The sequence below is a fragment of the Vigna umbellata genome, chromosome 4 (assembly GCF_029865625.1).
Source record: "Vigna umbellata cultivar VRB3 chromosome 4, Vumbellata_1.0, whole genome shotgun sequence".
Lineage (NCBI taxonomy): Eukaryota > Viridiplantae > Streptophyta > Magnoliopsida > Fabales > Fabaceae > Vigna > Vigna umbellata.
The window spans coordinates 22,810,980-22,838,230 of NC_142168.1; the positions used below are offsets into that span (position 1 = coordinate 22,810,980).

Here is a 27,251-nt window from a genome sequence, read left to right on the forward strand (position 1 = left end):
ATTTGCTTCTTTGCAGTGTTAAGTTTTATACAATAAAAAATTTACAGGGTGAACTAAAACAAGAGCTCAAAGCAATTTTCTGCACTACTTTACCTCTTGCACAACCTAAGAGAATGAATAAATGATGATTAATTAGTTCGAGTAAAATGATAATTTATTAGGTAAAATCTTAAGTTCGTTTTGGGAATAGATAAAAGATTTTATTAGAATGAAAAATTCAATTAAAAATGACTAAGAATATTCTTTTATTGGAACTAATAATCGACAAAAACAAATGAATAGAGAGAATAATGATGCTTTTGTATTTTTATCTTCTAGAATTCCTTGTAAAGAAGGGTCCTAAAGCATAATCCATTTATATAATCAAATAAAAATTCAAACTTTACCAATATTCATAAATAAATCTAATTTGATCCAGTAATTAATATAAATAATTCAACTCATTCATGTTACTACTCATCATATACCAAGTGAAAACAAAAGGCATGCCAAGAGACAATAACAAGCATTTCATTTCATTTCTACCATTCAGAGATCTATTCTATTATCAAAAGACAACAAAGCAATTCATCTCTACAGTAAAATGATAAGATGACAATACGGAAATCCATGCTAACAAGAATACACATTTGGACAATCTACAGACAATGAGCCTTAGCTACTTTTCCAACTTCATGGAGCCACTGAAGACTTTATTGATAAAAAATATTGAATGTGGGAATGAATGCAGGGCCAATTGGTGTGGAGACTGAGGTTTTGCTGAAGAACATTCTCCTCTCTTCGTATCAATATCAGCATCAGAAACAGAACTCAATATAAAGAATTGTAGGTAAAGCAGGTTGCAAGGATGGAAGTTATGCAGATGAAGAGTGAAGGAATGAGGGTCACATTAAGGAGCAAACTCTGACGCACATACCCTGCTAAGGTAATAGTTGCATCAGCAACCACCCTAGCAAGTGTTCCAGCCTCTGTAGACAAAAGTCCACCATTATAGGTTCCACGAGAAAGCCTTGATGACATTACTCGCGAAAGCAGTGACAAGTTGACACCTGGAATGGATGAATGTTAAAAGGTTATACAGAACAAGAACTATATTCTGGAGAGGAAAACAAAAAATATAAGCATTACATCAGCAACTACCAAAACCCTTTTGATATTTTTTTTGTCAGCGGAAGTTATTACATTGGGTACTTATCCCACTTGCATCAATAGCTCAGGTTTTATCACTAAATGACCATTTGATCATGGGTTACGCAGCTATAATGAAGCCAATAGTATTCTCATGAAGATTGATATATTAGTTGAGCAAATGCAGAAGCGAACAAATGAGCCTTACAAAAGCCTAATTTGTTTCATGAGCATTACAACTGAGTCTTGCCATTAAATTTGTAAAACAAAAAAATGGTGGAAATCCATCAAAAGAAGCGATATAAAGCCTCAAGAAAATAATAAAAAATGAAATGGGGAATATATGACAGCATTTGAAGCTAAAAATATGTGATTTAGAAATCTAATTTAGATAATTATAGCCATCAAACATCAACCACGTTCAGAAATTGAATAGAAAAAAGCAAACACATTCCTCCGTTTATTGCTCCTATACAAAGAGTATAATACTGCTCCAGATGCTAAAAGGTCGGAAATGTTTATCAGTTTTTAATACCGAAATTTCAATTCACATAATGGAACAAATCATTATTGCCTAACATCATTATTGTCATATTCCTTACGATTGTAGGAATCTTAACAAATTTCTTCCTTTGCATTTACAATACATTCCTATCCATGATTATAAATGATAAAGATAAGATCTTACCTTCAAGTACTTCTGCAGAAACAAATAAAAGGAGACCCGAACAGACGTATTGTGGCTCAGAATATGGAATGATGGCTTGGAAACTCAGTATTACACCTACGAGAACCATAATTTCTGATGCCAGCAGAATTTGCCTAAAAACAGATTAAAATTAAGTAATCTTTCAGATACACGCGGAAAATATTTTAACAAGTTTTTAATCTCTAAATGGTTCTTGTAACAGACTAAGAGTGAGGATCTAAATCTCTAGGAAATTTTTCCTTTAGATTTTATTAAATACTAACAAGCGTTATTCTGTATGTTTTGGCAAATCGAACTAAAGTGTTAACATGATTATGGATGACAATTAAATTGCTTATGAGTTTTATTACACATTTACCTGTCCTGAAACATGTTGCTTATATAGCTTCCGACAACAATATTTACAGGAAGAACTGTCAAGCCAAGGCAAGCAAGAAAAACTGCAACTGTGCTTGTAGACCAGTTGAAGTAATATGTTGTAACAACACTTGATTCCGATAGCAAAATCTCCATAACATATTTGAGCATGAAATATATCAATAATTGAACCTGCAGATGTTTCAAAAATTTGGTCAGATAAATCATTTAAATTCCCAGTATTTTATCAAACCATCATCTTCCACTGTACAAGAATCATCTCAAGAAATGCTTGACGTCATGAGAGGAGAAAGTGTCCATTCTACAAAATTAGCTCCACCACGTGGTGATTAAAACATGCTAGGGAATTATTTTTAGTATTTACTTCTAGTTAAGTGCAGCAAAAATCACTTTCCAAGCCAATTTTGTGGATTGAAATAAACTCTCCTAAATTCTAAGTTGGCATCAAAGTCTATCATAGATACATTGTTAGGCCACGTGCATTTGTCATGCTCGAGGCTAGAAGTCTTGGGTGTGAGGAGAAGTGTTGAAAAGTCACCTTAATGCCTGCCTAAGTTGCAGCCTCTTTGGTGGTTGACTATAGGGTGGTGGTTTAATCTCATATCAACCAGTAATAGAACTAAAATAGAATATATAAACGAGATGTCAGCCTTGCCTTATAAGGTAATTTTGTAGAATTGAGATTATAGTTCATACCCAAGTTCTAAGAAACTTCAAAAGTGAATCATCTGTTATGTTGAAGTAGCACAAAAATCTGTTCCCATTTTTTAGTTAGTAGACAGAAACCAACTAGTATAATAAAATGCAATTAGCAGTTTAATTCCTTTAATGTCCCATTTGTATTTATTTTATAAATAAGTGTTTCGTACTTGTACAGGAACATACAATTATCACTTTCACATCAATAATTCGTTTTTCATCTTAACATTAGCAATAATTTAAAGTTTATACATTCAAACTATATCATATTTTATCAATAGGAATCCAATAAAATTGTTGTGAAGGGAGGTTTCTAACAAACCTTTACTGAAGGTGTAAGGAGTCTATATGCTGCTACAATTGAATTGACTGGCTGGCGAGATTCCTCTGGAGCTTCTTCACTATCATCACAATCTTGGTCAGCGTCTTCATCTACCTTAGTCTCTGAACTAATCAGCAATGGTTGCTTTAGGCCTTTTTCAAGTTTACTGTTTACTTCTGGGCAGACGAAAAAGCACATCATTTTCTATTACTTATATTGAGGCTCATCAGAATGATAAAACTCGTGACAAATAATACACTACATATAACTACGACATAAGGTAAAGTGATAATTGTTAGGTTCCTGAGTATCAATAATGCAATCACATTGTTTTCATAAATATGGTTGATGGAATTGATATATAGGCCATCGGGGACAGAAATATAACCTGTTATTCCACTATTTGCACAGTATTTATATTTTTGCAGAAGAGTTACCAATTGGCTAGATATAGCATTCCAAAGAAATAGCCAATATAGAGATTAATCGTTCAAGCCTTTTTAAGATTTTAAGGCCAGTTTCCTGAATATGACTTGCTTAGTAGTTCTGATGTGTATAGAGTAGAATATGATCAAAACATGATAGGATATAAGGTAATAGATGTTGTTAGGGGTTGGAAGGTATAAAAGAGAAGAAGAAAGTATATAAGAGAAGAAGAAGGGCAACAAACGGTGGAGAGAAGAAGAAAGTATATGAGAGAAGAAGAAGGGCACTGAACGGTGGAAGGCGGGGAGAGGTCAAGCCGAACTATGGAAGGCGGTGAGAGCTCGAGTCGAACGTTGGAAGAGTTACTATCCTAATTTTTGTAGCCGTTAGGATGGGCGAGAAATATTTAGCAATAATTATAGTAAATAGAGCTATATCCTAGGCAAATATTTCAGTCAGTATAAGATGGGCGGGAAATAATTATAGTAAATAGAGTTATATTCTAGGAAAATATTCAATATAATATTTATATTAAATAGAACTATATTCTAGAGAAATGTTCAGTATAATATTTATAATAAATAGAGTTATATTTTAGGGAAATATTTAACATAAATAGAGCTAGATTTTAGTGTTAGGGTTATGTTTTTTATTATTGAGTTTGTTAACAGGCGGCTACAGTCTTGTGAGGGAGGTTATGCTCCCAACTACCCTTGTTTAGAGAATTCTATTACCATTATTAAGAGAAATTCATTCTTGCATTATCTTTTCTACCTACTGTGATCATGGTTAATTAGGTTTCCTACTCAGGAACCTAACAGAACACAAAGCAATTTACAATAATATAACATGTATTTTAACCGAAGTGGCACAAATCAAAATTCACCACAAATACCAATCAAGATATACATCTTATTTGATGGTTGGAACATCAATGACATTGGAACCTTGGAATTTCAACTTCCTGGGTTCAGAAACTTTTATACAAAAACTACTCTCATTCCCAACACCGCCCAAACCTCCAAACCTGAATTTGCTTTTGCATGCAGTAGACAGTGGGTTCCCTCCCTATGATAGGACAGTATCACAATGCTTTCAGATCATGGGTATGAAGATGAGCCACAGGATAATTTATGGAGGAGTGTATTGTTAGGATAAACAGAGAAGAGAAATAAGTTAAGATAGTTAGAATATTCTTGAGTCAGGGGAAAGGGGGTGAATTTTGTAGATTGAGCCTTAGCTCTTTGTGAAGGGGAAAGCCCTTGAAGAACATCTATTCAATAAAAACCTTTCTTTTCTTTCTCTTTTCAATTATTGGTTCCCAACATCATTGATTCATCCGCAATCATGTCAACAAAAATTAGAAAATAAACAAAATAGAATCAATTAGGGAGAGATCATTGTTTCAAGAGACAATGTTGACATGCTGAGCACCATTTACAACAATGGAAACCCATACTTCATGATTTTTAAAATTCCCAAGTCCGGACTAATTACTTAGTCAACCATTCAAATAATTCAGGAATAAATGTATTTAAAAAACATAGGGGTAGCACCCATTGAAACAGAATCCCACATCAAAGATAGTTGGAACAGGTTAATGAAGATCAATAAAAAAAGTTTATCACACAAAAAATAGCTAATAAATAGGTAGAGTAGGAAAACCAATTAAAATATAAGAGAAACCATTAGAAATAACCAGATCTAAATGTCCTTACTAAATCCTATTTTTTTGATATAGTATTAATGGCATCATTTGATTCATGCAGGCATCACATTGTTGCTGCTAAAAGTTCCAATAACCAAACTATTTTGAAGAGCAGCTTTTTCTACTCACGTTTGATGAAGAATACAATCGATTATGACTGTAGCCCACTTTCATTTATGTATAAGATTCTTAAATTAAACCAATGATCAGTGAGATAAACAGATTCATGATATTCAGAAAATTTAAGCCAAAAACTGAAACAATCAAATACTTAAAAATTTTAAACAATAAGTAGCAAGATGATGCAACATAAGTTCAGTACCATCATTTGATTGATGTGGTGTGTGATCCTCTTCGGCTGCATGAGAAGGTTCCTTAAAAGTGATCCACAACCATACCAGATATAACAGCCAAGCAACAGCCATAACCCAGCCAGGCAAGGTATTCTGATTAAATGTAACCTTGTGAATCTTAAAATCGATTTGCAGTATGCCAGCTAATGCAGGACCGCAAGCCATTCCAAGAGCACTGGCACTAACAAAACCTGCTGATGCTTGCATGCGGATTTTTAATGGCACACAATCACTAATATATCTCCGGTTAACAGCTCTGGCAGATCCAAATCTGTAATAACAGTCCAGCGTTACATAATAGCCTCAACATGATCGTAATCAGTCAACATACTTTTTCATAATTTGGGCATAACATGAAAATAATGGTATTCTAAGATTCCTATTTTAAAAACTATTTTATAACCTATTTTAATTCCAATTAGGATTAGCTTTTCCATACAGTCAATTTACAAGGTCTCTTATTCTGAATACCTGAAAATGGTAGTAAGACTAGTACTGAGACTAAGTGAGATTTTATCTTATCTAAAGTTAATGCACAATAATATAAATTATGGTCATCAAGTAATGGCAGGAGGATAAGAAATGAAAGATTTCTTACCCACATAAAAGGCGACCAATTAAGAGAATCCATATTGAACTAGCATCATATGCCAATGCATACATGATATTTCCAAGAAAAAGAACTATGCTACTGAATACAAGAGGCCTAAAGTATGACTTGTTTGACCATGCACTAAAATACACTGATGAAAACACTTGTGCAACAGCCATTGCCCCAATCACAATACCACAAACTGTTGGCGCAGCCCCAAGGCTCATGGAGTAATCATCTGCTGTAGGGACAATAATATATGTATTGACCATATATAAAAATGTGTTTGCCAAGTTCAGTAGAAGAGACATAAAATTGTATCGTTGATCATCAACATGTTCCTCAATAGGGCTAGGAAGCTCTTCTTGCATAATGAGCGCATGCTGCCCCAAAAAGCTAAGGAAGTTTGTTGAGTTAGTTAACCTATCAACAGCTGCATTTATTGAATCAACGACTGGATCCTGCATACAAGAGCAAGTATATAATATGAAAAATCTCTACAAACCATGAGCTACTACAGTGCTACCCTAACTAGCAGCATGCTGAGAACATTAAGAAAGAAAACATAAACAAAATAGGCATAAGTGGAGTAAAGTAAACCAAAAGAGACCTGGAGGGGAAGGGTAGGCTGATCATAAATTGATAAGTAGCTCCCCTGACGATCTTGAAGTTCATGAAGATTGCGGGACAAGGCTCCCACAACAGCTCCCAATCCCTACAAATCCCATATCAGCCAATCAATATTCATTTTGGGTAAGCCACATTAGTAGTTAGCCATGAATTAGTTGGTTAGCTAATTGGGGCATGGATAATTAGAGAATTGAGGTATTTGTGAAAGAATTTAGATCTTTGGGCATTGAGAGATCAAAACCCTTGATGTTCTGCAAGTTAGGCACAGCATTGAGTGGAGAAATCCCTTATTCTTTATCATAACATATCAGGCTTCTATCAACTATATGGGAATTCATTTGTAGTATATTTAATTCAGTAAAAGTCATGCTTGAACAAAATACATTACCACATGCTTGAACACTTGCTGCAGCTGGGAGTAAGGATGATTTGCACGAGTTTTGACATAGTAATCTGTGAATCTATAGCCAAAGCGTTTATCAAACTTCTTCAATATCTTTCGCAAACCAACAGCATTGATCTCGACAAAAAAGAGAAGCTTTAATAGATCTTGTCCCAATGCTCTATAAGCTTCTCGTAATTCAATTATTTTGTTTATTTCAGGCTCCTCCTGAAGAGCATCGCGCTGCTCTCCAAGCTTTGTTATCCGGCTTGCCAAGAGCCCTTGTTGCTCCAACAGGAAAAGGACTATCTTCTCAATCTGAATAGCAACCAAAGGAAGTGATTGAAACAAGTGTGTAACATGTAAGATTCCCCAAAAACATAACACAAAAACATTGTTTGATAAAAGTTGTGATTCATTCTAAACAATAACCTCATTCATTCCTTAATGATAACCAGAATCTAATTTGAGTATTCAGAGTAATGAAAAATGATCCACCTCCACTCCGTACTGCGTAATTAAGCACTCAACAAAGAAAACAGAAAAACCTGATTATCAAGCATTCGTGAGAAATCCTTGAGTACATGCCGCCGATCTTGAGTTCCAAGCTGAATTTGTTGGGCATACTGCCTGACTCGTTTCTTCATGAGTTTGTAGTTTATGTAATATCTGTAACAAAAAATCAAACTTATGAACCTGAAGTACCATTGACGCAGGGCCGAAATAGAACTCAGAAGCTTATAACCCCCAACACAACCTACCCTTGCCATTCTTCAATTTGTCTGTCTTTCAACTTCTTCCCAAAGGCAACCATATCTTTCGGCAATGGGAAAGGCAGGACTCAGTGAACGCAAACTAAACCAATCAACCATTAAAAAGGATAAAACTCGTCACATCATATCCAAACCAAAACCATGAAAATCAAAACAAGTTCAGTTCAAAAAGAACCACTTTAATCAGGCACAACACAACATGGTCTTAATCCCACATGCAACACTAATCTTTCTCCTTTTTCAGGTAACAAAAACGCTAAACGGCAAACAGAGAGACACTAACCAATTTCAAGGCCCGAAAGCATATAAAAAAAAGCATCAAAGGCATGAAAATGTTACTTACAATTACAAATAACAATTCAGAATTACTGGCGAACCAAAATCAAGCTTCACAGCGTCTGAATCTTCACACCCACTTCGATATGCATACTCAACATGTTACTGAAATGAATACGCAACCTTTGCAGAACACACAACACAACAACATTACAACAAAAATTTTAACATGCATACAGAAAAGATTTTGAAATAAAAATCACTTTAAAATATTGAAAAGTACGATTGAATCTAATAGCCAAACCGGGGTTCAGTTGCTTTCCAGCTCAAACAAAAAAATACGATCTCTGTTTGTTTTTGTCTTTTTTTTTTTCTGCTTTCGGCCTTTGATTTTGCGGAGGATTCTTAGCCACCAACAAAGGGAACACTAACAACAATCAGTATCACTTTGTTTCTCAATAAACATCACTATTATATAATTGAGGAAGATGCCAGAGATGCCAAAATACAAATAATAATAATAAAAATAAAAGACGCATAAAAAATAAGAAAAGAAAAGCGAATATTTTAACTTTTTTAACCATATTTTTTAGTAGAAATATTAATTGATTTATAAGGATGATACATTATTTGAAAATAATAATTAATTTAAGTTAATTATTCAGAATAAGATGGGAAAAGAAATTTTAGAACTCAAACTTATTATCGAAAAGAAGAAAGAAAATGATTGAGAAGAAAAGTCCTAATAGACAAGGTGTGCCTCAATTAGGTTGGAGAACAGAGAATAATAGAAATCTCACTATGCCTTAGCCGCCATAATTTAATTTCAAGTGTGTTTCACCCAAATAAAATAAAATAAATTGGTACTATTTTAATGGTTAAAAAATTAAAATAGTTTAATTTCAGGTATTTATAAACAGTTTTTTGAATTGATCTCTAACTTTATAATGTTTTGAATAGGTTATCCGTATTAGCTTGTTTTACTGAACTTACTTATTATTTAAGTAAAATTAAATGCGAGTTCATAAAATTAACTCAAAATGATTCACAGATTATCCTATTTTAATTTATACAAGACAAAAAGAAGTAAATATTTAATTTATCGTAACAAAATATTTTTAAAAGGTTAAAATTAATATCTTCTACATTAAAATTATATTTTATATTATAATAACTGAATTCTGTTGTGAGATTTTTTTTTTCAATCATAATTTATTTTCCAAAAAATATTGAAATGTTAGTTAAAATTAAAGATATAGCAAGTGATGTATAGAAAGACGTTTTTTCTTTCTAAAAAAATACTTTCCTCAAAGGAAAATTTCTTCAAAACACTATAGTTAATAAATGAGAGGCAAAAATTATTTTTCAGTTGGTTATTCTAAATTTATGTTCATATAGACAGAATAACTTTATAAAGTACATTTCTTTATATTTTCCAAACATGTTATGATTGAAATTTGGAAAGAAATTGAAGTGAGGTTTGACTTAAATTTTTTATTTTAAAAGTTATTTGATTAGTGAGATATTCATTTTTTTATATTTAAATTATTAATTTTATTTCTTTTTATAAAAAAAGGATGAGGAAAAAATTAAACTAACTACTAGTCAAATTAAATATAATAAAATATTGAAATTTGAATGAATAAAAAATAGTATAAATATACATATTTAAATACATGTAATAAATACATTCCTGAATATTTATTCTCATATGATTTATACAGAAACTATTATGTCACATTTCATCAGATCACATGAAAAAGTTGTGGATATGCTTAATTGACAACAACTCAATTAAAAACAAGTTGTTGCTTTCTTAAGCTATTAAAAAACAATAATTGCTAATCTAAAAGTCACTTTGTATGTGTTTAATTTACAAACTTTTTGTCCCTTACGTCTCTACAAGAGTAAAAATATTTAAAAGAAATTAATTAACTCATGGACAATATTAGTGTATTATTTTTCTCATGAGGTTTTATTACATTTGGCTGTTAATATTTTTTAATTTATTGTAAATCTACACTATCAATATATAAGAAGTTAAAAAGAATTTAGTATTGAATCTTTTAATTATTCTGTTTTGTTCTTACAACATTTTAATAGTTATTCATTTTATGAAAATTAATGTCGATTATTATTTTTACTTTTTCATGTTTCCGCTAGTGTTAGCATATGTCACGGGTATTACTTTTATAATATGAAAAAATATTATCAACCAAATAATGGAAAATGAAATCAACCAAGCACATGCTGTGTTTTGTAATAAAGAGAAATTTTTTTTTCTATTATTATATAGACAAAGTGGACAGGAAAAAAAATCTATGACTCTCGTTTTCTTCTTTTTTTTATGGAAAACCTTGTTTTTTCCTATTTCGTTAAAACAAAATTAAGTGTAAATAGAACATGTTTATATTATTGAGAAGGTAATTAAATAGATAAAGTCTTTGTTTCATACGATTTCTGAATCATATTTTCTTGTGAGGGTTAAAGTTAGGAAAAAATTCTTAAGATCTGTATATATATTTTTCCTTGTCCCTCTGAATTTCCCCATATTTATTTTTCATCTATATTCTTTATATTTTCTACTAGCTGAACTATGTTGAATATTTTGTTGAATATGTGTGACAACTATAATGTTTGAATTAAAAATAAAGTAACGTAGGTTGAGAAGTCATTTTAGTTTAGTTTTAATCAAGTGGAATAAGCAATGGTTATAATCAAATGACATTCATTATATATGATTTGGTGGTTATAAAATAACTATATAACAATACTTTTTTTTTATGAGTAGTCTAAATTTATAAATTGTTGGAAAACTAGGTTATTTGATTATAAATATTTATTAAATTATCTCATAAACTAAGTTGATAATATAAAATACAATTATATAACTTTTATTATGAAAATGGAATTAGTGTTTTGTTTAGATAAAAATATGTTATTACGAAACTATTAGATGTTTTAAATAATAAAATTTGTAACATCCCAAAATGTCACACTTGATAATTCATAATTTATATATTGAAGCATTATTTTTAAGGTAACATCTTATAATTGAAAATTTATAGTTGATATATATCTATATGTTTTAAACTCAGCTTTCAACTACAAATTCATAAATATAACTCGAATTCTTCTACTTTATTCTTCTATCTCTCCTTCCTTGGCATTGAGTTAGACGACATTATTTCATATGCTCCCGTATAATGAATTATACAATCATCACACATACCCAAACACAAAAAGGTAGGGTGAGCTAACATGCAACCAATCATTTATAAAACATGCATAATTACTTTGATGCACTCAACAAACCTCATATAATAATTATGTCAGACACCCTCATACCATCATACAACAATCGCATCATACTCATCCATTACTCAACAAACCTCATATAATAATTAGGTCAGACACCCTCCTACCATCATACAACAATCGCATCATAGATACTCATACCATCATACAACAACCGCATCATAGATACTCATACCATCATACAACAATCGCATCATAGATACTTATACCATCATACAACAATCGCATCATAGATACTCACCCACAATACCACAATTACTAATAGACATTCGTCCCACAATACTTAATGGACACTCGTCCCACAGTACTCAATAGACACTCATTCCACAATACCCAATAGACACTCATTCCGATGATATGTTGATGAGCGGTCACGGGAGGTTATGCACTTGTGATGCCTTCTACTTCCTCTTACAAATACACTTCCAAAATACTCCATACCATCCACAAGGTTAGTCCTCAACACTATGTCCAAAATCGGCACATAGACCAGGACCTCCTGCCCTCCATACCATCCACAAGGTTAGTCCTCAACACTATGTCCAAAACCGGCACATAGACCAGGACCTCCTGCCCCTCTCACCACATAATTCATCCTTCTCTACTTGAGACTGGATGATTATTAGAGTATCAGGATAACCTCCAACATCAGGACCCTCAAAATCAACATATACACAAATACCATATCATTACTGAATCTCTCCGCAAGACTAATCATATTCATATTCCTCAACTCCCATTATACCCTTAAAAAATCTCCTCATAATACTCATATCATGTTCAGACGCATAAATTCAAATCCAATATAATAAAATACAATCATCACATAAATCATACAAAATGAATATATCACAAAATAAATTAACAATACTAAAAATATCACCGTAAATGGTCACCGAAGAAGAAATGTTTGACGAATCAAACTCACCATAAATGTCAGTACATATGACTAGTCACAATTTACAGGATTTGACCAGGGCTGCTCTATGATCAAGGATGTACCAACTCCGGTTTTTAAGATTCCTCTATCCTACCATCATAATTATAATTCATAATTCCATATCTACCACAATAACATGAATTCATCAGACATTTTCATTCCAACGAGATATATTGCACAATAGTTTAACAGTACATAATCTGTTCAACAAAATTTAAGTTAAAAACTTGTCGAGTAGACTTCCAGGAAAGAGAGGTGCGTCACAATGGACAACTTAAGTACCAAGTCTTTCCTTAGCCAAAGTGTTCCTCAACTAGTTTTTAACAAATTTCTTATTTACAGATTCAAAACAACAACATATAATATTAACACAGAAATTCAATATAGATAGATATACAGTAAGCATTAACAATATTCACATAGAATTTCAAGACATGAATAGTAATAAAAGAATACTAAATCATAATATAAAAGCTTAGAAATGTTAGCTCCCCTACCTTTATTCCAGACTTCTCTTCCTCCGAATTTGTTTTCCCCGAAAATGCTATAGAGCCTCTACTCTTCTTGCAACTAAAAATTCCTTCCTAACTCTTTCTTCTCTATTTCTCAAGGTTTCTCACTTGATTCTTCCTCTCTTTGTGCAAAATAGTCTCCCCTCTCATGGCTATTTATAGTCCAAAATTTTTACTATTCATCAATTTTTTTAATATTATTTATTATTTTAATATTATTTTATTATATTAATATCTTAATCACCACTTACACAATGGATTCCTGAATAATGCCTTAAAAACTGAAGTGCTTTATCCACTATCAATATTTTTAATTTTTTTAATAATTTTTTTAAATTTTTTTTACAAAAAGGTAGAAAAGAGCTTGAACCCATGTTCTTGAAATCAAGACAATTTTCTACAATTTAAGCTACCAAAATTTATATATTTAACTTATTAATTATATTTTTCATTCACAAAGAAATTTATTACTACTAGTAATAAAATTGTTACAATTAAGGTAAATATTTTTTCCAGCGATCTTACAAAATTCTTATTGAGTGTTTTAGTATTTTTATGCATTTAAAAATTGTATAATTCCTTTTATTTTGACATATCATTTTATTTAAATGAGGTCATATAATAAATATTAATCAAATTTAATTTTTATTTATTTTATATATTTAATTTTGTCTATTTCTTTGTATAAATTATTGTTACTTAAAATTTGTTCATAATGTTAAAAGAATGATTTTAACTACACAAAAAGTTTAAGAAATAATCCAACAAATATTATTTATATAATAATACATTATTATTATAATAATACTGAAATATGTAGTAATAAATAAATAAAATTAAGAGAAATAATAAATTGTAGGAGTGATTAAACAAATTAAAAATTAACCGAAATAACTTATAAGTTATAAGTTTTTAAAAGTAAATTATTTTTTTATCAGTAAAAGAATAAAATTAAATTAAAGTAAAACACTTTGGGTGTGTTTACTTTGGATGAATGATTCGAGAGAGAGTGACTGGATGAATTTTAGGAGATTTGAGGATGAATTAATTGTTGTTTATTTGAGTGGATTTGGAGGTAAGTAAGAGTGAATTTGGAAGTAAAGTATGTGAGAATTAGTGTAGGATTTGATATAAGACCCTGGAAATTTAGAGGAAAATGTAAGTCTTGGGTCATTAGAAGACTAAAACTCATAATGTAACAAGTTGTAACAAAAGTTCAAGTTATAGTGCAAAATACAATGTTGTCAACTTTGACATGGTTTAGTATTTTACTTATAACTTTTTGTACATTCTATATTTTTGGATGATTTTTTTCCATTGGATAGTAGACTCGAAGAGTTTCGATTCGAGTACTCATAAGCGTAATTCTGACTTCGGGAAGGGGTTCAACTAGACTAACAAAGTTGTCAAAGTCCTATCCATTCGCTGGTCAACTTGCTGGAGCGAATTGAAACCATTGGCTTGAGTGAGTTGACCAGATAACGCATTCTAAATTCGTTTTTTGCCATTTTTGGCTATTTAAGGGCGTTATGGGGGCTTAGGGAGGTTCATAAGAGAACCTAAGACAAGAGCATCGTGATCTTGAAGCAATGAGGTCCTAGAGCTGAGTCTGGAGTTGTGAGAGAAGATTCTGAGTTAGGAAAACACCTGCACAAAGCTTTTGTCAAGCAAGCTAAGGAGAAAACTATAAGGGGGGCTAACCTTGAGTCTTTTGGTTTTGTAAGCTCTTGATTCTTGAATATGTTTAGGATTTTGATTCTGTTTATGGTTTTGGAATGAAATTTGGTTTCAATTATATGTTTTGAATCGGTGAATGATTGGGAATGAGAATATGCTTTTGTTGTGATGGCTTCAAATCTACTCAAGGTTTTATGAAGAGATTATGTTTTCTATTAGGAATTTTAATTGGTAGAAAGTTTAAGAAATGAAATTTGTAGAGTTAAGACATGAATCCTTGATGTTTGGGGGTATTTTTGATATTCGTGAGGATTATAGATGAATTTTGGATGTCTAGAAATTTGTATGGTGATGGGAATCATCGAAATAAACTAGAAAGTGAATTTTCGTGACTCTGAAATGGTCCATTCGCTAAAGCGAATGAACCCACTCGCTGGAGCGAGTAAATGACTCGTTGGAGCAAGTTACGCGGGGCAGATTGTGTGTTTTTCATGTTTTGGGGGTCTGGACATCCGTTTTGGACGTTGTTTAGATCGTTTTAGGGGGTTTTCTACCCTTCCAGAGCCATTGGTGAGGCTCTCCAAGCCATTTGAATTACTTAAGTTTTAGGATCAATAGGCGATAAAGAAATTTGTGTTATATGCAATGTTTTTAAGTGATAGTATGTAATGTATGAGTTATTCTTAAGATATGAGTAATGATTATGATATATTGTATGATGATTATGATGAGATATATGGTATGCTATGAGTTGATGAGTATGATATGGTGGTATATGTATCTATGTATGGAAGTGTGGAAAAAAGTTCCAAGGAGGGACCTTCTATTATTGCGAGTCAATTGTGTATGTATGAATGTAGGAGCACCGACTTAGGGGTTCACTCTAATGCTCTCAATCTCACGTAGAGAAAGAACTATGTGGTGGAAAGTGAGAAATCCTTACCCAAAGATCCATATTGGGATAGAGTAGGAAAGGAAATACTTATTCGAAGATCCGTATTGGGATAGAGTAGGAAAGGATGTAGCTTTAGTGGTCGCTTGGATTGGGCCAACAGGTACCACAACAAGTGTAGAACCCGCTAAGAGTTCGACATTCGTACTATTATCTGGATGAGTGTTAATGAATCGACAAGTGTACCGAATTGTATCAAGTAATAATAAAAGGTAAGACCAAGTATCGTTTCCCAAGAGACTCGTGTTACTAAATAATTGTATAATCACTTAACTAATTAAGACTAGAGAACAATTTATTTGAATGAGATTTAATTGCGGTAAAAGTAAACATAATAACTTGAATGTAAAATTGATCTATTGAGGCTAAAACAACAATGAATGAATGATATTGAGATGATATAAGATGATGATGTTGTTGGGTTAGATTTCACCTACATCACTTTCATGCATATTAGAACTCATCTTCTTCATTGGAATGTTAATGTCACTTACGAAATTACTTAGAACCCAATCCCTCGGCGTAAAAAGCCTAGCCTTAATTATTAGACCTCAATTCCTTGAATCCCTAATAACCAATTTCACATTAAGAAAAGAAGCTTAAGACAATCAAACGTCCTATCCCTATCCCTAGGCAATATTCCCTTTGGGTGAAATCCTCCAGATCATGATTTATAAGATATTTCCCAATACTCAAACAAATCAAACATCAAGTCATGAATGGCCAAAACAAGACAAGCATTATGAATAGGAGAAAATCGCTAACATTCAATGAAAGAAGCATAAATTATTTAAAACATGTTCAAATACATGGAAGTTTAGAGGTTACATCATTCCCAACTACAAATGAGTTTAGTTTTCCATTGTCATGGAGAAACTTGGTATAAAATGGAATGAAAATGAGATGGAAACCCTAGAAAGAGAAAAGGAAAGTTCATGCATGCCCAATCTTCCTCTAAAGGGTCGAAAAACCTCTTTCTATGCTTCAGTCGTCAAAAGATGTGAACCCTAATGTGTAGAGGCCTTTAAATAGATCGAAAATTCGTGATGGGCCAGCGTCGCCAGCGCTCAACGCCCCAACTAAGGGAAAGTAGGCGCAACTACGAGAAGACTGAAGGCAACCAGGCGTCCTACAATGTAGATGACTGGCGCTCAGCACCCCTAGAGGGGGCGCCCAGGCGTGCTCGCAAGATTCTTGGCCCTCAACGCCCCTGAAGAGGGCGCCCAGACGTCCATGTGTGACCACCAGTGCTGAGGGTCCCAAAAAAGGGCAACCAAGCGTGGTTGCATGACAACCAGCACCCAGGGCCCCAAAAAAGGGCAATCAGGCGCCTTGTGCCTTCTACAGCCTTCTTTCCTGGTGCTTTTGTTATCCCTCTTGGGTTCCAACTCCTTGATATTTTTGCTCCTCTTCCAATCATACCAATAAACCTACAAAATTGAGGGAATTAGTGATAAAAATCATTAAGTATAACTTCGACTCACTTATTCAAAAATTAAACTAAAAACAAGAGTTTAAGCAAGCTTCAAAGTCAAAGAGAGTTGATTTAGTATCAAAATTGTATCACAGATAACGGTAAAATCAACCGTTATCAATGAGTCAAGACTATGATGATTATTGTATGTTTATTGCATGATTGGGTTATTTGACTTGTAAATTTGGAATTGTGTTATAGTTTTAAATATACCATGTTGTTTAATTTTGCATTAACTCACCCTTCCTTTGTTTGTTGTATGGTTGTATCTATATTGTGCGTTTTCTCGGCGATGATCATCCGGTGGGTGTGAGTAGAAGGTGATGAGATGCCGGTAGAATAGGTGCTAGATGGAGGATTGACTGATGTTTAGTTTACATGGACATGACTTATGTTGTTAGTTTTTGTCTAAACACTAGTACAAAAACAGCATATAATGTCATGCTTTTAACGTCCAACAACTGAATAGCCAACGTTAAAAATGACCAATGACATTTTTGTAAATAAATGCAATTATTAAACGTCGTTTAAAATTGTAATTCGACGTAAAATGATATAAAACGTCGAATGCCCCATCGTTATATGTCAAAAGATTAGTGAATTCAATAAAAATTTGAGTGGCAGATTGAAAATTCATTACTTTATCTTAGCGCGTGAGACCCTCTTCTCTTTTCAAACTTTTCTCGAAAGAAGTTTGACGATTATCACATGTAATCTTTTTTTCATTTGATACAAATGCCTTTTATGTATGATTTTCGTTTGTTTTGACCGATTATTTTCGTGCTTTTGTCCTTCATAGGCGCATTCTTCTTTCTATATCACCGGTGACAACACTTTATTCCAACGAACCCACCTTTTGAAGGTTAGTTTTCGTTTTCGTTTTGAAGAACTTATTTGTTGAACTTGTTTGTTGTTGTTTGGTTGAACTTGTTTGTTGTTGTTGTTTGATTGAACATGTTTGTTGTTGGTTATTGTTGTTTGTTGTTGATACTACGTTCATAGTTCTTGCTTTATAAAATATCAAAAATTAAAATTTGTTATTTTTCTTTTTTCAAGTCTCGTAGAGTTGTAAAAAAGGATCACAATTAATTAAAAAAAACAAAAAAAAGGTGATTAAAGTTGTATATTAACAAAATTTGACCTTAAGTTAACGTCATATATTGACAAAATTCGTCGTTAACTTAACGTCGAATTTTTTAAATTCGACGTCAATTTAACGTCGAATTTTTTAAATTCGACGTCAATTTAACGTCTCCTAATATGTTATTCGCGAATTCGCTGTTGAAAACCAAAAATATTCGACTTTGTACACGATTTTTGTACTAGTGAAAGTTTGGATTGTATTAAGTTTAAAATTTGAATTGTGGTTTGTATAATTATGAGGAAAACTTTTATTCCTCCTTCTATCAAGTGTTCTATCGTATCTGTTTCTGTTGAACGGGACCAGGGAACACTCCTGCTACCTCCGTCCGGAAACACTCCTCCTCCGATCGGTCTTCCTCTTCTTGCCTCCTCTGCGCTCGGTATCCGTGTAAATGGGTTGACCTGCAGCAAACACTCCGACGCTTAAGTCAGAATGGGCTCTCGCAAGTCTATAATTATCAAAAGAACAGCGCATTTACCTTCCCCTTTAACTTCTATTTATACAATTATAGGGAATATTATTCATTAATTTACCTTTTAATGGCTTTCAATGCTCACTTTAAATACTCGACAAGGACCGTTACCTCATTAACCACGCATTCATGAACATTTAACGGCTGTCTACAATCTCCTTTCCTCGTGCTTACCCGATCGGTTATGTTATCAACCACCCGATCAATGGCCTACCCTCGGTAGCCACACAAGCTGCGGTCGGTTACTCACCCTCAGTAATAACTCCATCCATGGTCGGCTGCTTACCCTCGGTAATAACCCACTCCACGATCGGTTTCCTACCCTTGGTAGTAACACAAGCCCCCCAAGCCCTAGCAAAGTACTTTGCGTAGGGTTGTGAAGTGACCTCCACCCGACCTTCCTTTTCGTTTAACGAAATTTGACCATGTGTTCTGGTGGGAACTGAAAAGTCTCGCCCATAACATTTAGGCGGGAAATGTGAAAAAACAAAGCGTCTTCCCCCGCTAAACCGTCAGATCCTCCCATCACCGAAACGTCACATCTCCTGAACCGTCAGATCCTCCCATCACCGAAACGTCACATCTCTTGAACCGTCAGATCTCGCGACTTTTGACGTTCTAGATTTATCCATTGAGTCGGTTTTAACCTAAGTATAAATATCCTTCTTTTCACCCTAATTTATTACTGTCTCCAATCTTCTTGCCGTCGCCAGCCTCTTCTCCTCCTCCGAATCTCTCTGCTCCTTCCGTTTTCTCTTAGGTAATCATGTCGTCTAATCTCTCCAGCAACGAGGGGAGGGGGTACGCTGATGAAGACAATGCCAGTTCGTCGACCTCCATAGCCGCCTTTGTTAGTCATGGTGCTAGGGCTTCGCCCTCCGGGAACTCCTCCGATCTTCTGGTGGATAGTGATGCCCCTGAAGAAGTCGCCATCCATGTAGACTCCACCGGCGCTTGGGACGGGAAGCCCCGAGATTGGCCTCCTGTCCTCGGTTATGACTGGGTGCCTGACGAAGTTAAACAGATTCCTTCCTCCTTCTACAATCGTGACGCATTCCGGAATCTGGTCACCCGTACCTGTCTGGTCAAGAATGCTAATGACGCGAGACAGTTCAAGCTTACTATCTGTCAGAGGACCGAACGCGTCTGCCACGGTCGGGAGAACTACCGCTCTGACTTCTTCTATGTTTACGCCACCCTATTTAAAGATCTGAAGGTTCTCCTGCCCTTCACTGACTTTCAGATGGGTGTATTGAAAACCCTCAACTTGGCCCCTACTCAACTTCATCCGAACGGGTGGGCCTTCATGCAAGCATTTTCTGCTATCTGCACTGGCTTGGCGCTTAAGCCGACTCCCCCAGCTTTCCTCTATTTCTTCCACGTGCAACCACATCCGACCAAACCGTGGGTATCCCTGCGGACGGTCGGGAATAAGCACCTGCTGACTCTCTACAACAGCTCCTACAAAGACTTTAAAAATCACTTTTTTAAAATCGTGCCGACGGAGGCTGGATATGAAAGTTTTTGCAACCCCGGCCCCATCCAGGATGCCAAGTTTCCTCATTACTAGACCCGAGACCCTTGGAAGGTCCTCTCCTGGCCAAAGCCGCAGATGAGTACCGAGGACCTGGATTTAATCAGTCAGCTTTGTCAGCTACCCCCCAAATCCTCGTGCCGTGTTCTGATCGGGTTTCTTGGCAACAAGAACCTGCCTTCTAATGTGTTCGGTAAGCTACTTTTGGCCGCCCTTTACCGAGCAGCCCTTTGAACTTATCTGAGTTTTCGTTTGTCTTTGCAGATTATTTAGCGAAGATGGATCCGTCCAAGGGTAGCACTTTCGCCCGCCTGTTCGCTCAACGAGGAGGCGATGTGAGAAAACTGGGCGGGAGTTCTTCCCACGCCCCGTCCACCACCACCGGACCTGTCGCTCCTCATTCAGTGCCTCAGGTTTCTATTCCTCCTCCTCCTGTCGAGATTGTTGCCAATCCAGCTCCTTCCAAGTCCCCCCCTAAGAAGAAAGGAAACGAAAATCCGCTCGGGACACCTCTGCGGAGTCCATTCATGCTAAGAGGAGTTTGCCCGACGGGCCTCCTCTCCCCAGTCTGCTAAGTCCCAACTCCTGGGTGGCCAAACATCTCCGCTTCGACCATTTTGCGGAGGATAAGGCCCTGGTCAGTGGGATGACCGAGGAAGAGGCCTCCAACATGTCTCTGGAGCTGACGGCACGGGCGGCCTTATGTCAGGCCTATGCTGCCCATAAGAAAGCTTCTGCTTCCGCCGAGCTTCAATCACTCCAAGAGAAGCTCGAGTCTACTGTTAAGGCCAACTAGGACCTTACTCTTCGTCTAGCCGAAACCGAACGGATGGCATAAGAGGATAAGAAGAAAGCCAGCACACTGTTGACCGAAGCTCATGCTACTCAGCGCCGCATGCAACGGTCTCTGGATGATGTCCAGCTGGACTTGCAGAAGGTCACTGCTTCCAACACAACATTGACTACCGAACGGGATTCTCTCCTTGATCGGGTAACTAAGTTGGAGGTCGAAGTCAAGCTGCTGGGTGATGAAGTAGTGAACTAGCATGTGCTCGGCTTTGACAAAGCTCTCGCCCAATGCCACCTTCTTTTCCAAGTGCCTACCGACGATCCCCGTATCGACGTGAGCATGATGGTGGTGGACGGCAAGTTGGTTCCCATCCATGCTCCCCCATCTTGCCCTCCGGTCGGCCAGGATGTCGAAGCTGCCGTCGAGGTGATTAGAGAAACCGGCGAACCCGCAGGCCAATCCTAAGCGCCTAGACTTAGGGCTTTATTTCTTGAAACATGTATTTGTAACCACATTTTGCAATCAATGAAGAATTCAATTTCCTTCTGCCACTTTACCTTTGTTCTTGTGTACTTGTATTTTCCTATTTTAATTGTCTTCTCGTACTTAGCTTTTCATTTCCTGCTTGGTTTGCCTTATAACAACGCCGCTCGGTGGGTGAGAGCTCACGAAGAGACTGCCTCACTCGCTCGGTTTAGGTCTTAGAAGCTCTCGGGGAGCGTGCTCCAAGACCAGGGTGAGAGCTCACGAAGAGACTGCCTCTCCCGCTCGGTTTAGGTCTTAGAAGCTCTCGGGGAGCGTGCTCCAAGACCAGGGTGAGAGTTCACGAAGAGACTGCCTCTCCCGCTCGGTTTAGGTCTTAGAAGCTCTCGGGGAGCGTGCTCTAAGACCAAGGTGAGAGCTCACGAAGAGACTGCCTCACCCGCTCGGTTTAGGTCTCAGAAGCTCTCGGGGAGCGTGCTCTAAGACCAAGGTGAGAGCTCACGAAGAGACTGTCTCACCCGCTCGGTTTAGGTCTTAGAAGCTCTCGGGGAGCGTGCTCTAAGACCAAGGTGAGAGCTCACGAAGAGACTGCCTCACCCACTCGGTTTAGGTCTTAGAAGCTCTCGGGGAGCGTGCTCTAAGTCCAAGGTGAGAGCTCACGAAGAGACTGCCTCACCCGCTCGGTTTAGGTCTTAGAAGCTCTCGGTGCGTTCAGCGGGGTGTATCGCTCATACCTACCCCCTTCGGGCCATCTCTAAATTTTTGACCTTTTGGCCGTTTGCTTGGGACGAACGGCTTCTTGCCTTCTTTCTTCTCCTGCCCCGCGCTCGTCCCTTGCTCTTGCTGCCTTCGCTGTACCGCCCTCATCTCTTCTATCCTTATGAACCTAGCAGCCCTCTCTTGTAACTCATCTAGAGTTAATGGAGGCTCCGCAAACAGGTTGTCAGCAAATTGGGAAGGCCTCAGCGCGATTGTCAGGGTGCTGATGGTAAATTTCTTGCCTACCCCCTTTACTTGCCGAGTAGTTCGGTTGAATCTGTCCATGAAAGCCCTAAGACTTTCTCCTTTCTCCTGCTTTATATTAGTTAACTCTAGATATGTCAGATTTTGCGCTCGTCCTACCGAAAACTGTCGTTCGAACATATCCCTTAGAGTAGCAAAACTATTGATGGTTCGAGGTCTCAGTGAGTGGAACCAAGCTAAGGCTTCTCCTTTTATTGACAAAGAAAAAACCCTACACCATACATTCTCCCTGGGCGAATAAACGGTCATCGCGTCCACAAAAGACCTCAAATGCTCTTCCGGATCACCCGAGCCATCATATTTGTCCAAGGTCAGGAACATTCGGTCCGGAATCTGTTCCGCCATGATTGTGGCCGTGAACGGATGCAATGCTCTAACCCGACCATCCGTGGCCGGACGGTTAGCAGCCCGATGCGACTCGGCCTCACTCTGCTCCCTCTCTTGATCATAACTTCCAGTCATCGGGTTCGTACCATCTTCTGAATCCGGATCAGTTTCCGGCATCTCCACCACTGGTGACAGGGCGCGCGCAGGATGATTAGCTTGCGCCCCTCTGGCCGCATCACGCACAGCCCTCAAAGTTTCTATTTTCGCCTGCATAGCCTCCATTCTTCTCCTCATCTCCTGTATAAACGCAGTTGGGTCTTGATCCATCCCTATGGTCGTAAAGGTTATCTTCTACTTTCCTCGGCCCCACGGTGGGCGCCAAAATGTTTCTGTTGAACGGGACCGGGGAACACTCATGCTACCTCCGTCCGGAAACACTCCTCCTCCTCCGATCAGTCTTCCTCTTCTTGCCTCCTCTGCGCTCGGTATCCGTGTAAATGGGTTGACCTGCAGCAAACACTCCGACGCTTAAGTCAGAATGGGCTCTCGCAAGTCTATAATTATCAAAAGAACAGCGCATTTACCTTCCCCTTTGACTTCTATTTATACAATTATAGGGAATATTATTCATTAATTTACCTTTTAATGGCTTTCAATGCTCACTTTAAATACTCGACAAGGACCGTTACCTCATTAACCACGCATTCATGAACATTTAACGGCTGTCTACAATCTCCTTTCCTCGTGCTTACCCGATCGGTTATGTTATCAACCACCCGATCAGTGGCCTACCCTCGGTAGCCACACAAGCTGCGGTCGGTTACTCACCCTCAGTAATAACTCCATCCGTGGTCGGCTGCTTACCCTCGGTAATAACCCACTCCATGATCGGTTGCCTACCCTTGGTAGTAACAGTATCAATAATGTAAGAACTCTATTATAGTTTAATGCTATAATTATTGAGATGTTATATTTGACCGATGTGATAGATAAAAAAATTATTTAATTGATAAAAATTAAAGATTACTAAAATAGTAAAACTAATATAAAATTATAATAATTAATATTATATATAATTATAATTATTATTGTTATTATTATTGTTATTATTATTATTATTAATTGGGGATAGTATTATAAAATACTATCTTTTCTCCCCGAGATGGGATATTCAATTCATCCTCAAATAAAATGCATTCATTTGAGTTCAAATAGTTTCAAACGAACATATAGCATTATAGTCCTCTGATCCTTTTAGAGAGAGTACATGATAGATGTACACTTTTTATATGTATAAGCAAATACCATATAGTTCCTTTGATACAAGCCTAGACAAATGTTTTCCAAAACAATCTAAATGCTAACAGAGAATTGTTAGGTTAACGAATATTGTAAGACATTAATATCTTTTTCGTAACTTTATTTTTGTTATCCTTTACATTTGAATTAAATTTGTAATGACTAGTTGGAATAAATAAATTTCACCATAATCAATAAAATAATTCAAAAATATTTCATTTTGAGTAAAATTTAGTGTTTTAAATTCCTAAAATGATACATCCAGCTAGAATAATCAAATCTCTCAATTTTATCATTTCACTATAGTTACTATCATTATTCTATTTTTCATAAATAAATAAAATAATAAATATTTGAAATATAAATAAATGAGACTAGTGTGTAACTAAAGATAAATATAAAAAATAATTAGGACTAGAGAAAAATATAAAACTTTTTACAAGGTCAATCAAGTACTTTTAATTGTTTGTTCTATATCATTCTTATCTCTTGTTCATTCGATCTTCAGATCTCTTGTGACTTCAAAATCGCTTAGATGGTACCTGTAAAAGATACTTTGATTCTAAAGTCAATAGGTGACTGATTGAAAGGGTATTAAAATGTTACAATGCATATCATACATTGAACCTTTATTTATAGTACTTGTTATGGACTTTAACCCTTTTTTGGCTTAATCATCGTTAAATCATATCTTAATCATCATTAGTTGGTTGATTCATGGTTATTATTGAGTAAGTGTTAATATGACCTTTATTCCGCAACTAATCAGTCGATTAGTATGATCGACTAATGTGATAAGCCAAGATGATCGGTCAGAGTGATCGACTCAGATAATCGACAAAGATGATCGACCAAGGTGATCAAAGAATGATCAGTCTAAGAGTGATCGGCCCATCCGTGCACTACTTAGTCTACCTAGTTTATCCAATAAATACATAAATAGGACCAATGTATGATTGGAGATAACTATAAATAAATAGAGTAGTGTATAACTTGTAGAGGTGGCAATGTGGGTTGACCCAGCTCGTTTTAGGCCCAGTTCGCACTTGCCCATCTTGCATAAAATATGCAGGCTGAAAGCTTGCCCTGCATTGAAATTGATCCGCATACTTTTTTTTCTCAACTAATGGTAAATTTCATACTTTAGAAATTTCTCTTTTTTTCACTTCCATGTAGTGGTTGAACAATTTTCGCAAATTTCATTCTTGGTTTAATAGTTTTAAAATGAAGTAGTTGAAATTATATCTATTACATTCTCATTAAACTTAATAGTCATGCACGAACTACTGGGATCGCTATGTGAGTGTGTTGCTATAGGATGAGAAGAGATGATGAATGAGATGATTTGTGTTATGCTTCATAAGAGAGAAAGAAGAATGTGAAAGAGTAACGAGAAACGCATATAATCGAATGAGTGAGTAAGGTAAGTTTTGGGAAAAACAATTAGGGTCTTGAATTGTTTGCGAACCAATAGACCAACTTGCCCTGCCCCATTGTAGCTTGCGTGAGTTGTGGATTATGTAGGTTGAACTTATGCGGGCTAGTAGACTTAGAACCTCAGTCCATCCTGCACTTTTCACTGTATGCCTGCAGGTCGACCCATTTGACCTTTCCTGCATTGCCATTGTCATCCATAGTAACTTGAGATAAATATAAATAAATAACATCAATGCATGACTACAAATAAATATAAATAAATAAATAAAATCAGTGCATAACTATAAATAAATAATATAACTAATGTATAACTGAAGATAAATAAAAATAAATAAATAAAATGGGGTTTAGGACACCTAATTGAGTAAATATAAAAATATATAAATAAGTTGTACTTAAAGGAAATTTATTTTCAGTTTTTGTGTATGTTTCACATTCTCTTCCTCTTTATATTTTTTCTTAGTCTTCCTTTTCTTCTCTTTTTATCTCTTCTCTCCTCTCCTTCTTTTCTCTCTTTCTGTAAAGTAAATTTACCCCGTTCATCTTATATTATATATATATATATATATATATATATATATGCACATATTTTTACTATACAATATTAGTTACCTTTTTATATCTTCGTAAGAAGAGATAAGATACTTATCTTATGTGTTTTTATCTGCTCAATCACATACCTCCTCTATAAAGAGCTAGAGATACAAAACTCAGTTATAGAGAGTTCGGCCATACAGAGCCTAGTCACGTATAGTTCAACCACACAAAGCTTGACTACACAAAGCTTGGTCACACAAAGCTTGACCACCGAAAGTTTGGAAACATAAAGCTCAACCACACAAAGCTCAACAACTTAAATCTCGACCACACAAAGCTCAACCACATAGAGCTTAGCCATGCAGAACTTTGTCATATATAGAGCTTGATCGCACAGAATTCAGCCACACAAAACTCGATCACATAGAACTCAACCATACATAACTCGCTTATATACATCTCGGTCATACAAAGCTCGGTCATGGAGCTTGACCGCACATAACTTAGCCACGTAGAACTCAAACGTAAAGAGTTGAGCCTACTCATTCTTAACACTCAATCCACCCAGTATTAGCACTCATTTTTAAAATTCATGAATTAATATCTTATATCATTTTAAGAATATAATAAAATATTTATATAGTTCATAACTGATATATTTTTGTTACATTGTTTATGAAAAAATATTGCATTACATTTTTTATAGATGTTACGACTCTCATCTATTAACAACTTAAGAACTTAATTAAACTTTTTCACACAACACACATTAATTAGTTGTTCTTCATATTAATTTAGCAATTTAGCTTTCTTTTGCATTTCCATTTTTTTTAATAAGTTCCTTTCATGTATTTTGTTTTTTTAAGTCACTTGTTATTTTCTTATGAATTTATGGAAAGTAAATTGGAATTTAATCAAATAGTGGCAAGAAAATCTTATTCCTCTAGGCCATATAT

General features: G+C 35.5%; 1 protein-coding gene across 3 annotated transcripts; it reads right to left on the reverse strand.

Moving 5' to 3' along the window:
* Window positions 1-493: 493 nt before the first annotated feature.
* LOC124833596 (SPX domain-containing membrane protein At4g22990-like) lies at window positions 494-8,832 on the reverse strand. Of its 3 annotated transcripts, none has more exons than XM_088112516.1 (12): window positions 8,681-8,832; window positions 8,444-8,559; window positions 8,089-8,182; window positions 7,876-7,996; window positions 7,334-7,645; window positions 6,926-7,030; window positions 6,322-6,776; window positions 5,693-5,994; window positions 3,237-3,412; window positions 2,196-2,386; window positions 1,817-1,950; window positions 494-1,049 (listed from the first exon to the last, which is right to left on the reverse strand). In XM_088112516.1, exons 3-12 carry the CDS (start codon window positions 8,139-8,141, stop codon window positions 811-813), a joined length of 2,088 nt encoding a protein of 695 aa, XP_087968642.1. In that variant the 5' UTR covers window positions 8,142-8,182; window positions 8,444-8,559; window positions 8,681-8,832; the 3' UTR covers window positions 494-810. The 3 variants fall into 3 exon arrangements, with proteins under 3 accessions (XP_087968642.1, XP_087968644.1, XP_087968643.1); XM_088112518.1 differs by having other exon boundaries at window positions 8,660-8,812; XM_088112517.1 differs by having other exon boundaries at window positions 8,444-8,812.
* Between the last annotated feature and the right edge of the window lie 18,419 nt (window positions 8,833-27,251).

Excerpts from the sequence above, each read along its gene's own strand:
- LOC124833596 (XM_088112516.1), bottom strand. The coding sequence starts at position 8,141 with ATGGTTGCCTTTGGGAAGAAGTTGAAAGACAGACAAATTGAAGAATGG. Across the intron at positions 5,995-6,321 it reads ATTGGTCGCCTTTTATGTGG|ATTTGGATCTGCCAGAGCTG; the intron begins GTAAGAAATCTT and ends CTGTTATTACAG. Across the intron at positions 3,413-5,692 it reads ACCACATCAATCAAATGATG|AAGTAAACAGTAAACTTGAA; the intron begins GTACTGAACTTA and ends TCGTCTGCCCAG.